This window comes from Onychomys torridus, chromosome 5 (assembly GCF_903995425.1).
Source record: "Onychomys torridus chromosome 5, mOncTor1.1, whole genome shotgun sequence".
Taxonomy (NCBI): domain Eukaryota; kingdom Metazoa; phylum Chordata; class Mammalia; order Rodentia; family Cricetidae; genus Onychomys; species Onychomys torridus.
In genome coordinates, this window is record NC_050447.1 from 15,034,842 (window position 1) to 15,050,217 (window position 15,376).

The 15,376-nt window shown below is 51.8% G+C and overlaps 1 protein-coding gene across 3 annotated transcripts in view; it reads right to left on the reverse strand.

Moving 5' to 3' along the window:
* Znf423 (zinc finger protein 423) overlaps nt 1-15,376 on the reverse strand; it is a 303,273-nt gene that overhangs the window by 24,498 nt on the left and 263,399 nt on the right. For all 3 annotated transcript variants that reach the window (XM_036187113.1, XM_036187115.1, XM_036187114.1), the window contains 2 exons: nt 2,230-2,361; nt 715-830 (listed from right to left, as the gene is read on the reverse strand). In XM_036187113.1, coding sequence (XP_036043006.1) covers nt 715-830; nt 2,230-2,361 — 248 coding nt within the window. The remainder of the gene's footprint in view (nt 1-714; nt 831-2,229; nt 2,362-15,376) is intronic.

The following is a 15,376-nucleotide window of genomic DNA, read 5'->3' on the forward strand; positions in this document are numbered from 1 at the left end:
TTCAGTGCTGAGCTGTAGGAGTCTGCCACCCCTCGGTGTATGCACTGCCAGTGCCAATGATGGGTGGGAGGAACTCTCCCTTAATAATGATACTATTACAAGGCGTGACGATTGTGTGAGCATGAATGGTGTTTCTGGTGGGCATGTGAACTCTTTCATGTTAATAAGAATTTCCTGGAAAAGCCAGTGGGACAGAAAGTTCTGGATCCAGATCCAGATCTTCAGAAAATCAGTACCAAGTAAAAAGAGGAGGCCCATGGGACTCAAGGGCAGGGCTGCAGGTGTCCATCCAGTGGCGCCCTGCATGAGGATCCCTTGGCCATGGCAGATTCTGGAGGATCAAGAAGACTGGTGGAGACCCCTGTGGCCTCCTGAGGGCCACACTGGCCTCAGTACTTGTTGCCCTTCCTCTGAGCTGGAGCCAATAGACCTCCACTCCTTTTTATATTCCAATTGCCTGGGCAGAGCTGAATTCAGGTTGCATGAGCAGCCACACAGGCCTCCAGCCACAAAGCCAAACCCAGCCAAATCAGATGATCTGAGTGGGGAACAGAAGGAAGGGGCCCACTAGGAAGCATGGTGGGTATGAGCTGGAGTCACCTGCTCCAGGCTCAGTCCTCTTCTGTAGGCTCCCCCAAGAATTCACAGGCTGGCACACACTAGGCTAGCCAGTCAAGAGGGCAGAGGCTGGTGCACAGGGGCTGGCACACTCACCTGCAACTCTGTCTGGAAGAAGAACTTCTGTGGGCACTGCGAGCAGTCGTAGATTTTGTCCTCTTGCCCATGCACGGCGAAGATATGCTGCTGTAGCTTGTTGGCCTGGACGAAGACTGTACACACACGACGGTCAGAGACCAGCCTCAGCCTCAGCCCCACCACCTCTCGAAAGTAGGGATCACCCAGGCATGGGTAGGGTTGACCATGGACTACTTCTGGGAACATTAGTCCCTATCAGAGGTCACTGAAGTGGATAAGCTAAGTTTTGCCACTTGGTAGCTGTGCAACCTTGGGAAAGACAATTAAGCTCTCTGGGCTCTGTACCTTCCTTTAAACACTGGCGTTAACTGTAGCAAACACATCAATGGATATCTAGGAGGGACACATGGGCAAATGGGTGAGGTGTCTAAAAAATAATGAAGACGCGCATGTTAAAGATGGTGAATGTATCCTCTATCAGCCGAATGCCTTCGCACTGCAAGGCAGTCATTGTTATCCCATCTGACAGAGAAGAAAACCAAGGCTCCAAGAACATTAAATGACTTGCCCAAGGTCCCACTGCAAGCAGGTTGCTGAGATAAGATAGGTCAGCATAGCATAGTGCCTGGTACCAAGCAGTTAGTCAACCCCATGAATCACTGTTCCTGTCATCAGGGTTACTGTCTGCATCCTTGCATACAATGCTAACAGATGGGCAGGGGATCCTGAGTTGGGAGGGACCAGGGTGTTCCAGGGTGGCTGGGTCCCTAGAGGCATGTGCATACACATGTGTGTCATGAGCAGGTCATAGCAGTGGCTTCCCTTCCCAGTGGCAGCAGTCTCCATGGTAGCCCAGTTCTGGGCACACCCATGAGGTCACCCAAAGCAGCTGTGTGTCTGGGATGTGAACACTTCAGAGATAGCCTCCTGCCAGGCACCCCCCTGGGGTGGGCTTCCCGCAGCGGTAGACAACAGATGTCGGGGAGGCCAGAGAGCCGGCTCCCTGTGCACACCGGCTGCCATCTGGGTAGCAGGAGGGGGCCAGCAAAGCCCCCGAGATGTGCCTCAGGCCGGGACAGCCGCTCGCTCACTTGCTGGGGCTGGCAGCCAGCCTGGGGGCTGGAGACTTGGCCAAAAAAAAACTGCCCTCAAGCTGCTTGGCTGAAGCCTGGCTGGGACAGGGGGCTCAAAGGCTGCAAGTGGAGAGTTTACAGAGCAGCGTCACTGCTGCTGGATGGAGCTCAGGGCTCCACAGAGCATGGAGGAACCCAGGAAGGGGCTGACTAACAGCACCAGAGATGCCAAGGCTGCAGTGGACAGCCGCTCCGCCGTAGTAGGAGAAGGGATGGGAAAGGTGTCGTCACCCAAGCTACCCAAGAGGAAGAGACAGATGGGCTATGGGTCAGCTCTCTATTCAGGGAGACAGGGCTTCAAAGGGGACGGGGGGGCTGAGAGGCTGGGCTCCAGCCACAATACAAGGCAGGTTCCTCCCCACTCCCGTGCAAACTTGTCATGCCCACATGGGTACCATACCTGTGAAGCACACGGGGCACTTGAAAGTACCACCCATACCCTCGAAGCTGTGCTCAATGAGATGGCAGAGGAGCTTGGCTGGGGAGTCGAACATCTGGTTGCACAGCTTACACTCGTGGTTAATGCCTTCCTCTGCAAGGGAAAGTGACAACTTCAGTGAAGCTCCCACAGGAACAACCAGCACCAAGGCACCCAGCACCAGTCCCAGGACACCTCACACCAGCTCCAGGACACCACCTTGCACCAGTCCTGTGATGCCCCACAATATCCCACACCAGCTGCAGGGCACCCTGCACTAGTGCATCTCTAATCACTGGAATGGAAGCTGGTGTAGGGACCACAGACACAAGCCATCTCTCTGATTTGGATGGCCCAGTCCTGACTCTTGCAGCAGCCAGGCCTTGGGTTTGGATGTAGGCCTCATGGTTTTTCCTCTGGTCACAAGCAGTGTTCAACAGCTTGAGTTCTGAGATCCTGCAGAAAGCGGGGCATACTGGGTACTCGACGGTAAAGAGAGTAACCAGGTCTTTAAAAATCCAATTGCATATTCATCGAGTGTGTGCAATGTGCCAGGAACTGGCTAGAATGAGCTATGCATTCTTCGGAGAATGAAACAGATGATGTCTTTCCCTCATTCCGGTGGGGATGGGGGGCGTGGAGCATTGGTTGGTAAGCTGGGTGTGGGGGTTACTCTAGAAGAGAGGGACCCAAGAGGGACAGAGTGGGAGAAAATGGGTGAGGGAGTTTGGTGAGACCCTAGAAGAAGTTGCAACAAGCAAGCTGTCTCTTTTGTGGAAACAGCTGCCTATGCTGTGGGTCACAAGAATGGGCAGATTCTTTGATCTGCTTCCTACCAGAACAAATGCTCCCATCTGGGAGCTGCTACAGCTCCTAAGCCTTCACTCAGTGGTGCCCAGAAAGTGGAATGAGTCAAGGACCATGTCCTGCCTGCTCATTTGCTGGGCTTGAGCTGAGATCCATGCTTTCAGCCCAGTGGTCAGAGAAGGGGCAGGCTCCCTTACTTGAGTAGACATTGGCTTCTGCACCTCAGTGTGCCTCAGTGTCCTCTCTTAGAAGCCCTCAGTATCATCCTTCCTCTTATAGTCAAGGTATGAATTAATGAGTTAATTTATATAAAGCAGCACAAAGCACACAGCCAGTGCTCAATTAGTGTTTACTGCTGGGTATGGCTGTTTTGGCAAAAATGCAATCTGGGACAGCCAAGGACACAGCCCTCCCTTGGCTCCCCGGGGAAACTGGGCTCACCAAAGGTGCCAGGTGCTCTGATTTGCCCTCAAAGGCAAGAATTAGGTAGCAGAGGGGCCTGCTGGTGGCAAGCCACAGACACAGATGGGCTGAGCCTCCTGGCGAGTCCCTGGGTCCCCAGGCCCTGGCAGGAATGCTGGGACAGCAGGCTCTCATTCCCCTGGCCCAGCTCATCCCCCCACACCCTGGGCACCCCCACCGCTGAGCTGCACACTCGTATGTGCAGGTGGGCCTGCCCCACATAGCCCAGTGGCTGGAATCTGCCGGGTTTTTGTCGTGTCCCCGGAGCCCCAGCAACTAGGCCACGTGCACCCGGCAGAAATGCGAACAGATCTTCCCTTCACACTAGTGGAAAAGAGAGACTCATTGACAAGTTTGGGGACGTGGGGCAGGCTCAGCACGCTTGCCACAAAGCCCCACACACCTCCTCCACTTCCCAGGGGAGATACTCATTGTAATTAGCGATGACTTCCAGTGTGGGGGCTGCCTCTAAAGACCCCCCAACATGCCCTGCACTCCTCCCCACTACACCAACAATGCTTCTCAGAGCCTGGTGTAGGGATGAACGAATGCACGCAAGAGTGGGTGAGAACCACCTTTCTGTGCGGCTCTCCTATGGCAATGCGGACGGTGGCCCTGTTCATGACTGAGGCCGGGGTAAGAGCCACAGCTGTGAGAGGTTTCCGCAGAGCTTTCCAGCAGCAGAGTCTCCGAAGCAGTACGGCTGACTAGGAAACGGATTTCCAGGAAGAAGAAACGGGTTCAAAGAATGAGGTCACTTGCTAAGATTGGGGTGCTGCTCTGTGCAGGCTACAAAGCTTATCACACGTGTGTGGCCCGCTCCCACCCATACCTCACCCTCTCACACTGCTCCGGAATCCAAGACTTTCCAGTCCCAGCACCTGTGGGCAAGGATGCTGCCTGGCTGTCTTGTAGCTCCCAACACACAGGCCACCTATAGCGGGGCTCAGGAAGCAGTCCCGAGGAGAGGCGCCCAGCTGGGCCCTGCCGTCTGGCTAGAGCTGGCTCTGCAGCAGGGATGAGTGATGGCTGACTGCTCTGACTCCAAACAGAGCCTTTCAACACTCGCCTGTGAATGGGCCTGGGGCTGTCTGATATACAAACACCGGGAGGACAAAGAAGGCTCCTGCAACTTATAAATCAGAGAAACCATGTCTGACAGTCACTTTCCGTTTCGTGAGCGCCGAGCAATTCATCAGCTGCTCCCCTCTGATTCACAGAGGCAGCTCCGCCCAGCACCCGCGTTCATAAATATGTGCACAGTCAGGCGGCCCTGAGCCGCCAGCCGCTTGCGGGGGCCTAAACGGCTGACAAATCACAGCCCAAACCCGTGTCAAAGTGAGGTTCCGGGCTAATTAGATCAAAAGCCCAGCAGACAGACAACGCCTGTCTGGGACCCTTTCCTCTATCTCCCCCAAGTGCTTAAAAGAGTCAGACCTGGGGAAGGGGGGAATAACACACGCAGAAAGTCCAAGTGTGAGGGGACAAAGAGCCTGGGGGATCCCGCAGACCTAGGAATGTCTTCCCCTCAGCACGGCCTTTGATTTGCTAGTCTTCACAAACCGGGCTCCTCCCTACAGCAGGGTGGGCTGCACTCCCTGGGGTGCCCATCAAGTGCACCTCTGCCTAGAAAGCCAGCCCGGAAATGGGGGAGGGCCAGGAGGCGGTGAGGGACTGTCCTAGTTAGTGTGACAAACGCCGCTGGCTGGCAAGCGTGGTGCATATGACCCACTGTCAGCAAACCCAGCACACCCTGCCTCCATGCTCTCACCCCCAGGCTCCGACAGCCTCTCTTTCTGTCCCAAGACAGTGGCATCCTCTGAGAATCACTTTTCTGAATTATATAAGATTGCGCGGAGCTTACCACACCTCGGAGCAGAATGACAAAGCTGTCTGGGAGCTCTCGGGCCTCTCCGCCCCAGTGTGGGAGCTGGGGGACTTTGTGAGTTAAGACTCACGATCACTTCCATCCTCCCTATTTTTTTTTTTATAGCACATGACAGGCATCCATAAGAGAGACCTGTACACCTCAAGTGAGTTACACGGCCCTGCTCGTTTGTAAAGTGAAATGCAGATCTAGCCCTGAAATTCACATCTGCCTCCTCCTGCTCCCTGTGAGTCATGCTGGCACAGGGAATCTATTGATTTTGTATAATTTTTTTTAAAGTGAAAATAAGCCGGGCATGGTGGCATACACCTGAATTCCAGCACTCAGGAGGACTGCTGTGAGGTCAAGGCCACCCTGGGCTACATATTGAGTTCAAAGCCAGCCGGTGCTACATAGCAAGAGCCTGCCTCTAAGACGGTTGAATAAACAAACAAACAAACAAATAAATAAATAAAGTCACAATGTGCCAGACAAGCAAGCCAGCAGGCATGAAGCTTCCAGAGCTCCTGTTTTTCTTTTTCCTCTCCTTTGCTCAGGAATAATAAGTGTTAATTTTACACTTCATTTCTCAAAAAAATAATAGGATGTGCTTTTGCTTAAAACCAAGTCAGCTCACTGGAACCTTTCAGGCTGAAACTGTGTCACCCCAAAGAGGAGCCAAGGGCTTTGTGGAAGAGCGTCGCGCAGAGATGATAGCTCCCTGTAATGTCCCCGACACCGACTTTTGTCTCCAAAAGCATTTGATCCGTGGCAGACACACACTTATTTCCATACAGGTCTTGGGGGAAGCTAGGAGGAGAGAGAGCCGATTATCAGAACCCTGAAGGTGAGACTCCAGTGGGTCCCGCTGATGTCAAAGGCAGGCCAAGCACACACTCCGAGGCCATAATTTGCTGCCTGGGAGGGAGAAGCAGCAGGCTGTGGAGGGAGTGGACAGGGCATTGTTCCTGGACTCCACTGAGGTGAGCAGAACTGCTCCAGACCTATTGCCTGATCTAGAGCTGTCGGCAGAGACTCTATTGGGGAAGCTGTTGTCATCATCATTAATGTGTGTCCCTGTTTAGAAAGGGGATTGGTGACTGCTACCTTGTGTCGATGGGAGGCACAGCTAGTCACTTATATTCAGGAAGTGACAATAAAGGACATGCAAGTCTGAACTAGAAACACTTGGAGTTGAGCCTCAGTGCCACCGTTGTTTACTATTCATATTTGGGTATTTCATTTAACCTCTTCATGCTTATGTTCCTGCTAGAAATCAGAAAGAATCATCACAGGGGTTCTGCAAGGCTGGCAAGCAGATGACTTCTACCACAGGACTTCTGCCTTCCTTGAAGCTCTTCCCAAACATGCATAACCTTCCCTTCCCATGGCATTCAGGTAGACTTCCTTGAAGAGGCCCCAGGAGACACCTCTCACTAAACCAGGGCAGTTTGTCCCCTTCTCCCACCTTCCCCACCTTAGGGTGCTCACTACTACATGGCTGTCCGCCAGGATGCTGGGTCACAGGGTTGGGTGGGTGGGTGGGGTACCTGACAGCATGTGGCTGCCACAGGTCATCCAGAAACAATGCACACTCACAGGCCTGGGGGCACTCCCAGCCCCTCTGGTTTCTTATTATCTTTGGATCATCTCAGAAGCACAGCTGGTTTTGGCTCCCTCAACTGACCCAAGAGCAGAGAGGCCTTGAGAGAAATGAGGGGGGCCCAAGGACTCCACAGGACATGTATTCTTCCTCCTTTCAACGTCCACACTAGCCTTAGAAAGCATAAGATAAAGAAACAAGACTTGATGACCAGAACCAGCAAGCCATCCTGTGTTCTTTAATCATTTTTTTTTTTTTGACATGCATTGATGTTTTGCTTGCGTGTATGTCTGTGTGAGGGTGTCAGGTCCCCTAGAAATGGAGTTATACAGTTGTGTTGTGAGCTGCCACGTGGGTGCTGGGAATTGAACCTGGGTCCTCCAGAAGAACAGTCAGTGCTCTTAACCACTGAACCAACTTTCCAGCCCCTTAATAATTTTTTTTTTTTTTTTTGTGGCAAGCTGACAGTAACACTCAGACTCCCGGACAAAAAGAGGTGAAGGCCACACACTTGCCCTCCAGTGTCCTGTCACCCAGATAAGCAGTGAACCATGGTCACTGCAACAAGCTGCATCCTCAAAACTCTAACTGGAGGAGGGTGCCAGGCAAAAGGGCCCATTTCAAGTGAGCTTAGCATGGCCTTGACCCTCACCCTGGATGTCCGGGTACTTACAAGGAGGGTTAAGCGGTACAGGCAAAAGGGAGGAAACAAAGGCACCAGTTTCCATGTTTGAGTCAGCTGGGCCCCTTGCTAGCACTAACTCAGGGTTGGCAAGAGAGCTGGGGACTTCCCTGAGTGCAGGAAGGACAGTGACAACGTGGGATGGTGCTCACTGTGGCACCATCTTTGGAACAGCATTGCTGCAAGTGGAGGAAATGCAAGGGAATGTGGTCCCTGAAGCCATTAGTTAGTTACCAAAGAAGAGCCCCGTGGGCTTACTCCACAGTGTCAGGCATGAGCCCACAGCCTGCCCCCAACAGTGGGTCAAAAGAAAGTCCTAAGGTCCCCAGCCCAGGCCCAGACACACCCCCAAACCTCTTCCCATGGAGGTAAGGGAAGGACAGGGTGCTTCAGTCCCGTAAGCAAATGAGAAGGCAGGAAGTGTGCGGTGGGGAGACCCAGGAGAGAACACCCTCCCCTAAACCTCCCAGTAAATAATGACAGTGTGCAGACTAGAACAGGAAACAGAAAGTGGCTAATGGGAGTCAGTCCTTTGTCGCCAGCCAGGAACAAAGGTTCCTGGGCAGAAGACAAGAGGGCAGGTGAGTGTGGGTACACACACTGCCCTGGGGGTGCTGGGGTGGGGTGGTGATGAGAGATGGTGAAAGGGCTAAGGGGAGAAGCTAGAGGGCACAGAAAGGTGAGCTGGGCCCTGGCAGCTCCCAGGATAGGCCTCCCCCAGATCATGTACCCCTAACCAACAGCCCCTGGGAACAGAATCTGAAGCTCAGCTTCAGACGCAAAGAGAAGATGGATTTCCAGAGTGCTCTGGTGTTTGCGGCTTGTACTGAAATTTGATAACGGCCGACATGGTCTGGAGACTGCTGACCGGAACATAGGGCACAGCTCTCTAAAGTTGCATGAGCAGATGTGGGAAACCATTTGCTGCAGGGAGAGATACTGGAAACCCCATGAATAGGTGATCTCTGCCCCCTACAGCCTCCCAGCATCACCAATACCCTGCCTCAGTGCTTGGTGCTATGTGTCCCTTGATGCTCCATACCAGCAAGACTCGGTGGCTACTTGAAGGTCTCACCGCCACCATTACTGCTACCCCCACCTTGGGTTCACAGTTTCCTAATTAAGCCTGGAGGATGGGCTGCACCCCTCATCCTCCCCGAGGGTACTTTTCTAGGCCTGTCTGGCCAGGAGGGACCCATCATCACACAGTCCCCCGATATTTCAGGAGGGCCTATAAATGAGCTCTGGCAGCCTGAACTGGGGCCCCAGAGGGACCCAGAGCCTCTTCAAAACAGAGCCCTGACAATTAGGCAGTCTGAGTTTTGAAAGGCCTGGGATTGATGGCGTGGACAGTAAAAATATCACCTGGGGAGCTGGGTGTAGTCCTTGGAGGGTTGCCTGAGGTCAGTTGCTATGGCAACGGAGAATGAGCTCAACCTTGTAACTGACCCTTATCTTTTTTTGATCTGTGGGCCACTTGGGGCCAAGGCTTGAAATCAACTGGAAAATAATCCGGTCACATATCAGAAGGAAAACTATTTATACTTATTTACCCAGGTACCCACTCACACACACCCCATCCCCTTAGATAGGGAGGCCGAAGCCATAATGAGTCAATGTGGGAGGCTGTAGGATTTTAGAAAAAAGGAAGCGTGATTCTCCCTCAGCAGGATGTAGCCATTGTCATGGACAGGGCCCATGTATGTGGGAGGAGCTGTCAGCCTCTCCCCACAGTCCTTGCTTTCTCCTAGTCCTCCCCGGGCCTTCCTGCCACTAGCCAAGGCCACTAAACAAGTGGGCTCTGCAGGCTCTCCTGCTGTCTGATGTGTGGGAGCACTGTGTGAACTTGGAAGGGTCCCCTACTGAATCTCTGCTGTCTGCTGTGGGAGCACTGTGTGAACTTGGAAGGGTCTCCTCCTGACTCCCTACTGTCTGCTGTGGGAGCACTATGGGAGCTTGGAAGGGTCCCCTCCTGAATCTCTGCTGTGCTTGTTCTAGGTTGTGAGGCTGTGAGGCTCAGAGGTGTGGGCAGGTGTGCATGCTTCTCCATAACTGAGGCCAACACTGGGGCTGGGTTGGCAGAGGACAGTCTCACACCTTGGGAAAGGCTAAATTGGCTGGCTTGGCTACCCACACTCTCACCTGGGATTCCAGGGCAAGATCAGCCACATGGCCAATCTGGTCTCCAGGATGTTGATCTCCTAAATTCTTTGCTTTCACTTCCTCCAAAACTGAAAATTGAAAGACTCCAAATGGTTCCATTGAGTGAGTGTTTCTGAGAGCCAGGTCAGGGGTCAGATCTCAGCCAGAGGTCAGCAAAGCTAGAGTGAATTCCTTCCTATCCCAGCCAATGGGACAACCCACCACTTCACCTGGCATATGCCTCTTCAAAGAAGTAAAGGACTGAGTCTGAGGCTGTCCAGTATGAAGGCGGTCCTGGCTCTACTGCAGACCACAGGGTAATAGAAAACCAAGCACTTTTCTGGTTGTTTGTTTGTTTGTTTTGATTTTGATTTATTTATTATGTATACAGTGTTCTGCCTGCATGCCAGAAGAGGGCACCAGATCTCATTATAGATGGCTGTGAGCCACCATGTGGTTGCTGGGAATTGAACTCAGGACCTCTAGAAGAGCAGCCAGTGCTCTAAACCTCTGAGCCATCTCTCCAGCCCCTGTTTGTTTTTTGAGACAGGTTTTCTCTGTGTAAACAGCTCTGGCTGTCCTTTGTAGACCTCGCTTTATAGACCACACTGGCTTCTAACTCACAGAGATCAACCTGCCTCTGCTTCCCAGTGCTGAGATTAAAGGTGTGCACCATCACAGCCTGGCACCAAGCACTTTCTGACCATGGAGCCTGCTTTCTGGGGCTGCATGAGAGGGGGAGTTGAGGGGAGATGGAAAGGTCACAGGCACAGAAACTGGTGTCCCCCGCGTAGAAACCCTGGTGGTCAAAACTGGAAAAATAGAACCCTGATCACCTTCCAGAATACATGGCCTGTGGCTCATGTGCTTTCCTGTCCACACCACCTAAGACATTGCCCTCATACTGCAGCCGATAGGTGCAAACACCAGCTCTCTGTCCTTCCTTTAAAGAGTTCACATCAGCTTCCTTGTCCCCATGCAACCACCTCCACACTGCTCCCATCTATGTGCTGACCTGTGCGGATCCAAGCCCTTTCACTGCGCCTCTCCTGCTGAGGCTCCTGGGACCAGGCTCTCTTGTTTCTTTGTGGTCCCCACACTGTTGCTCTTTCGTAAATACATGTTTATGTTGTGTGTGCATGTTTGTGAGAGTGTGGGTGTACACATACAGAGGTCAAGACAGCTTCTCTGGAGTTGGGTCTCTCCTTCCACCCTGTTAAGACAGGGTCTGCTTTACTTATGTCTCTGCGTTGGGTACTCCAGGCTAACACTTTGTAATAAGAGATGCACTTCAATATCTCTCCACATCTGACTTTTCTAAAACGATTTATTTATTTTATGTATATGATGTTCTACCTGCATACTAAAAGAGGGCATCAGATCCCATTATAGATGGCTGTGAGCCACCATTCAGTTGCTGGGAACTGAACTCAGGACCTCTGCTGCCAATGCTCTTAACATCTCTCCAACTCCATATCTGACTTTTGTGAAACAACTATTTCAGGGATCAAACTCAAGACAGCAGGCTTGTGCATCAAGCACCTTTGCCTGCTGAGCTATCTCCCAGCCCCTTGTTCTCTCTCCAAACCCAGTGGGACTTCCTTCCTTGGACATCAAAGAAGTGTGGAAAGGGGAGTCTGGCTCAGGTCCAGCTGTGCCCCTGTGCCCTGGCCCCAGCCAACGTCTCTGCAGCTGGGTCAATGTAAGCAGCTCCCTAACTTGGAAAGCCCCAAACCTTAGTCAAAGACTGGAGTGGCTTGGGTGGGACACAGCTGGGGAGTCTTGCAGCACTCTCACTGGGGACAATGACAGAAGCGCCAACCTCTAGCTCTCTGCATAGGGTGTAACCTCCAGGACATGGTGACAGGTTGCTTGTAAGAAAAATGTCACCAAGGGATAGAAGGTAACTTATCTCTGGTACCTTCTGAGTGGAAAGAGGAAGAGTGGACAAGCCCTCATCAACAGCGCTCAGACAGGAGAAGGTGATGCCTCCAACAGTAACAATGAGGCACAAGTACTGGCCATTTAAGCAGCTGAGACTTCTGGGAGGCTGGCATGCAGCTCAGTGGCAGAGTCCTTGCATACTCCAGATCTTAAGTTCAATGCCCAGCACCACAAGAAAACTAAATTTAAAAGAAACTCCCTTTACCTCCAAACCTCTGGGGTTTGCAACTTTAGAGGATTTGAAATCTATGGAAAAGGAGCTGGTCCTCAGCCCTCCTCACAACCACACCCTTCTGTCTGCCACACTAAAGACGAATACCCCAGAAATCGAAGATTCCACACCCCCTGCCTTGGCTGTCTCAGCTGCCTGGGCGCAAGTAACTTAGCCTCCTTTAGCACATCGCTGATCTTAGATTAGTTTTCCACAGCAAGGCAACTGCCTAAGACTCCATCTTGTTAATAATCCTCAGATTAATGGCCGCTAATAATATACAATTAACGTGACAGGCAGGCTCCAAAGCCTTCATTGTCTCCAACCCTGCCGAGGACCACGAATTACCCCTGCTTCAAGGGCTTTCTCTTCTGCCAGCATCACTTTTTGTCCCTGCCCAAATCATCACTTGAAATGAGCGACAGTATAGCATCAAAAAAAAAAAAAAAAAGGCATCTTCTAGATCTCTACTGTCCAGTATGGTAGTTCCTGGCCACCCTTGGCAATTCAATTTTGAATTGACTATAGTTAAAATCAAAACCTCAGTTCCTCGGTCAGGTTTTAAGAACTCAGCTGTCAGTGGGGCTACCAGCTGCCAGTCAGAACAGTGCATCCCTGCAAACAGTTTCTCAGGACAGCGCAGTATCAGGATGTGGTGGCATGGTGAGGAATGGCTGGACCCCCAAGAACCCTGCTTAAATCTGGGTTCACTGAACTGAAGTCCATGCACGTGCTTCAAAGCACAGCACATCTCAACTCAGAGCAGGCCACAGCCAGCCAAATCCGCCATCAGTGGAGTATGGGCTCAAAAGGCAATGGGCATACTTCAGCAGGGCGACACGGCCCACGGAGGCCTCTGCTGTTTGCCACCCTGGCTCTGTGTGGCCACTCAGCATCTCCAAATGGCTTCCTATAAGGTGTGTCTAGCCAGGAATAGGAAACTCACAATTCCAAGTATGATTTCCGATGAGCCCACATGGCTTCATACCACTGTAGATTTGGAAGTCGGAACCAGGGTGACCAGGAGTCAGGCTGTCGGTGAGCATGGAGACCCACCTTATGGCTTACTGTCACTGTTTGTGATGGCCTTCTGTGGACCTGCTTACATGGGGATGTCTCTGACCCTCAACTTAAACTCTTCCTTTATAATCACACTTCCACCTTGCTCAGGACAGGTAAGAATCTGGTGAGTGTGGAAACACTCAAGAAGAATGTGATTTCTCTGAGGGGTGGGATCCAGGGCCTGACAGAGAAGACACTATATGATGGATCCAAAATATGCAGTTGTTCTAGAAGTCTTCAAGACAGACCACCATGGAACCTGTCTTTATCATGTCCTGGCCACAGCATCTCCATGGGGACAGCAGGAAGACCAGCAACCAGAAGATACTTGCCGAACGCCAAAGCCAAAAGTGAGGGACCAATCTGAGGAGTGCACCTTTGAAGTGGACCAAGAAATGCACACATGTGTTTTCCCAGCCTGACTGTAGGGGTTCCATGCAGCGGCCTTGTGAGGCTTGTGCAACCTAAATCTCAAAGAAGGAGGATTTTTGTGGTTTTGTTTTTGCTGGAACCCAAGTTCAGTGAGAAGAAAAAGACCATACTAGAAACTTGAAGGTGACATGAAATACATGACCAAACACTGTAGTGGATAACCATCCCAGTATTGGCCTGGAAGTTCCAACCCCCATTGAGGCTTTGGTAATGGTCACGCCCACAAGGCAGGGCGGAGGAGGAAGCGGAAGACCGAGGATCGAGAGGAGGTCTCTCTCTTGGTTCTGGGACCCTGGACGCAGGAGGTAGACCGAGCAGAGTTCTCCAGAGAACACCGCCGGACTGCGCTATACCTTTGCCAGACCCTGCAACCTATCCCTTCATTTGTAAGTTACCCCACAAAATAAACCTCCCTTTTTACTACATGGAGTGGCCTTAATAATTTCACCAATAAAACACACTCGCATGGATGACACTTCCTTCAAGAAGTCACATGAGTCCAATGGTGTTGGGGCGGGGTGGGGGTGGGGAGGTTCTGCGGCCTTTGGTTTAGTGGAAAAGCCACACAGACAGGAAGGTGTGGTGTCCCAAGGTATGCAGGCCTCTAAAGGGTTCTTAGGACCATGCTGTCTTGTTCACTGATCCCCACTTCTCATCTGTGCCCCCATCTCCAGGACAAGCCTCATGCCATGCCTGAACTTCTTCCTTCAGGCGGCACAGGACAGTGGTAAGAGAGAGCCACCTTAGCTCCAGGTCATATGAGCGCTTGATTTGTTCCACTCTGGAGTTGGGAGATTCCAGACACTTCCTCAGGATGCTTTGGTGGCAGCACCCAGACAGTTTAGAGCCCTGCGGCTCTGCTGCTGGCCCCTGGCTGCACTGCCATCTGCCTTGCAGGTGCTGCGGGCTAGGGTCTTTGATGATCCCATTGACCAGGTTGAGGCAGTTCAGAGCAATAGCTCTGGCAGCCCCTAGCCCAGAAAGGCAGGGGACAGGTGACAGAGTATACCAGAGGGAGGGAAGCAGGTTGCCTGCTGAGTAGCTAGAGATCAGGGTGGAACACATACAGGTAGTCGCTGCTGCTCAAGCCGGCTCAACAGGCTGGGATAAGATGTGAACAAGATCAGGCCTCCCACTGTGGTAAGACAGACACCCCACCTCCAAATCCCATATATCTCTGGCTTTCATAGTGTCTTTTTCTTTTCAGAAAGGGTATTTTTCTAGATCCCTTTCAAAAAGAAAAGAAAAAAAAAAGCTGGGTGTTGCAGTGCATGCCTTTAGTCCCAGCAATTAGGAGGCAGAAGCAGGTGGATTTCAAGGCCAGCCTGGTGTACAGAGTGAGTTCCAGCACAATCAGGGCTACACAGAGAAACCCTGCCTTTAAAAAAAGAGGGGGGCTGGAGAGATGGCTCAGCCGTTAAAGGCTAGGCTCACAACCAAAAATATAAAAAAAGAGGGAAAAAATAGCAGCTCTGCCATCTGACTCTGCATCTTGGTTCTGTCCACCTGGCTCATCTCTCCACAGCTGCTCCAGGCTCCCCAACACCAGTCTGAGCAGCCCAGGCCAAACAGATACTCTTTCCAGCTCTAATGCATACTCTTGGGAAAGTGGAGTTACTCCATTCTGCTCATCATAAAGTTACATCTTCTGCCAGAAGGCCCAGGCCTCACCTACCCAATACCCACCCACCTTCCTTACTCTGAAGAGGCCCTCAATCAGGCATACAGCTCAGTCAAGCTCTTATGCTGTGCCTCTGTCCTCCTAACCTCAAGTGTCTAAGAGATGTCTACTGTACACAAAGCTAGCTGACCTGTTACAACAAATGAAAGCATTCTCTGTTTATGTTTACTTAACTTTCTGTCACTTACAACCTAAACAACCCAAGCTAACAAATTCAAGTCTTTCTAAGCCCCGGG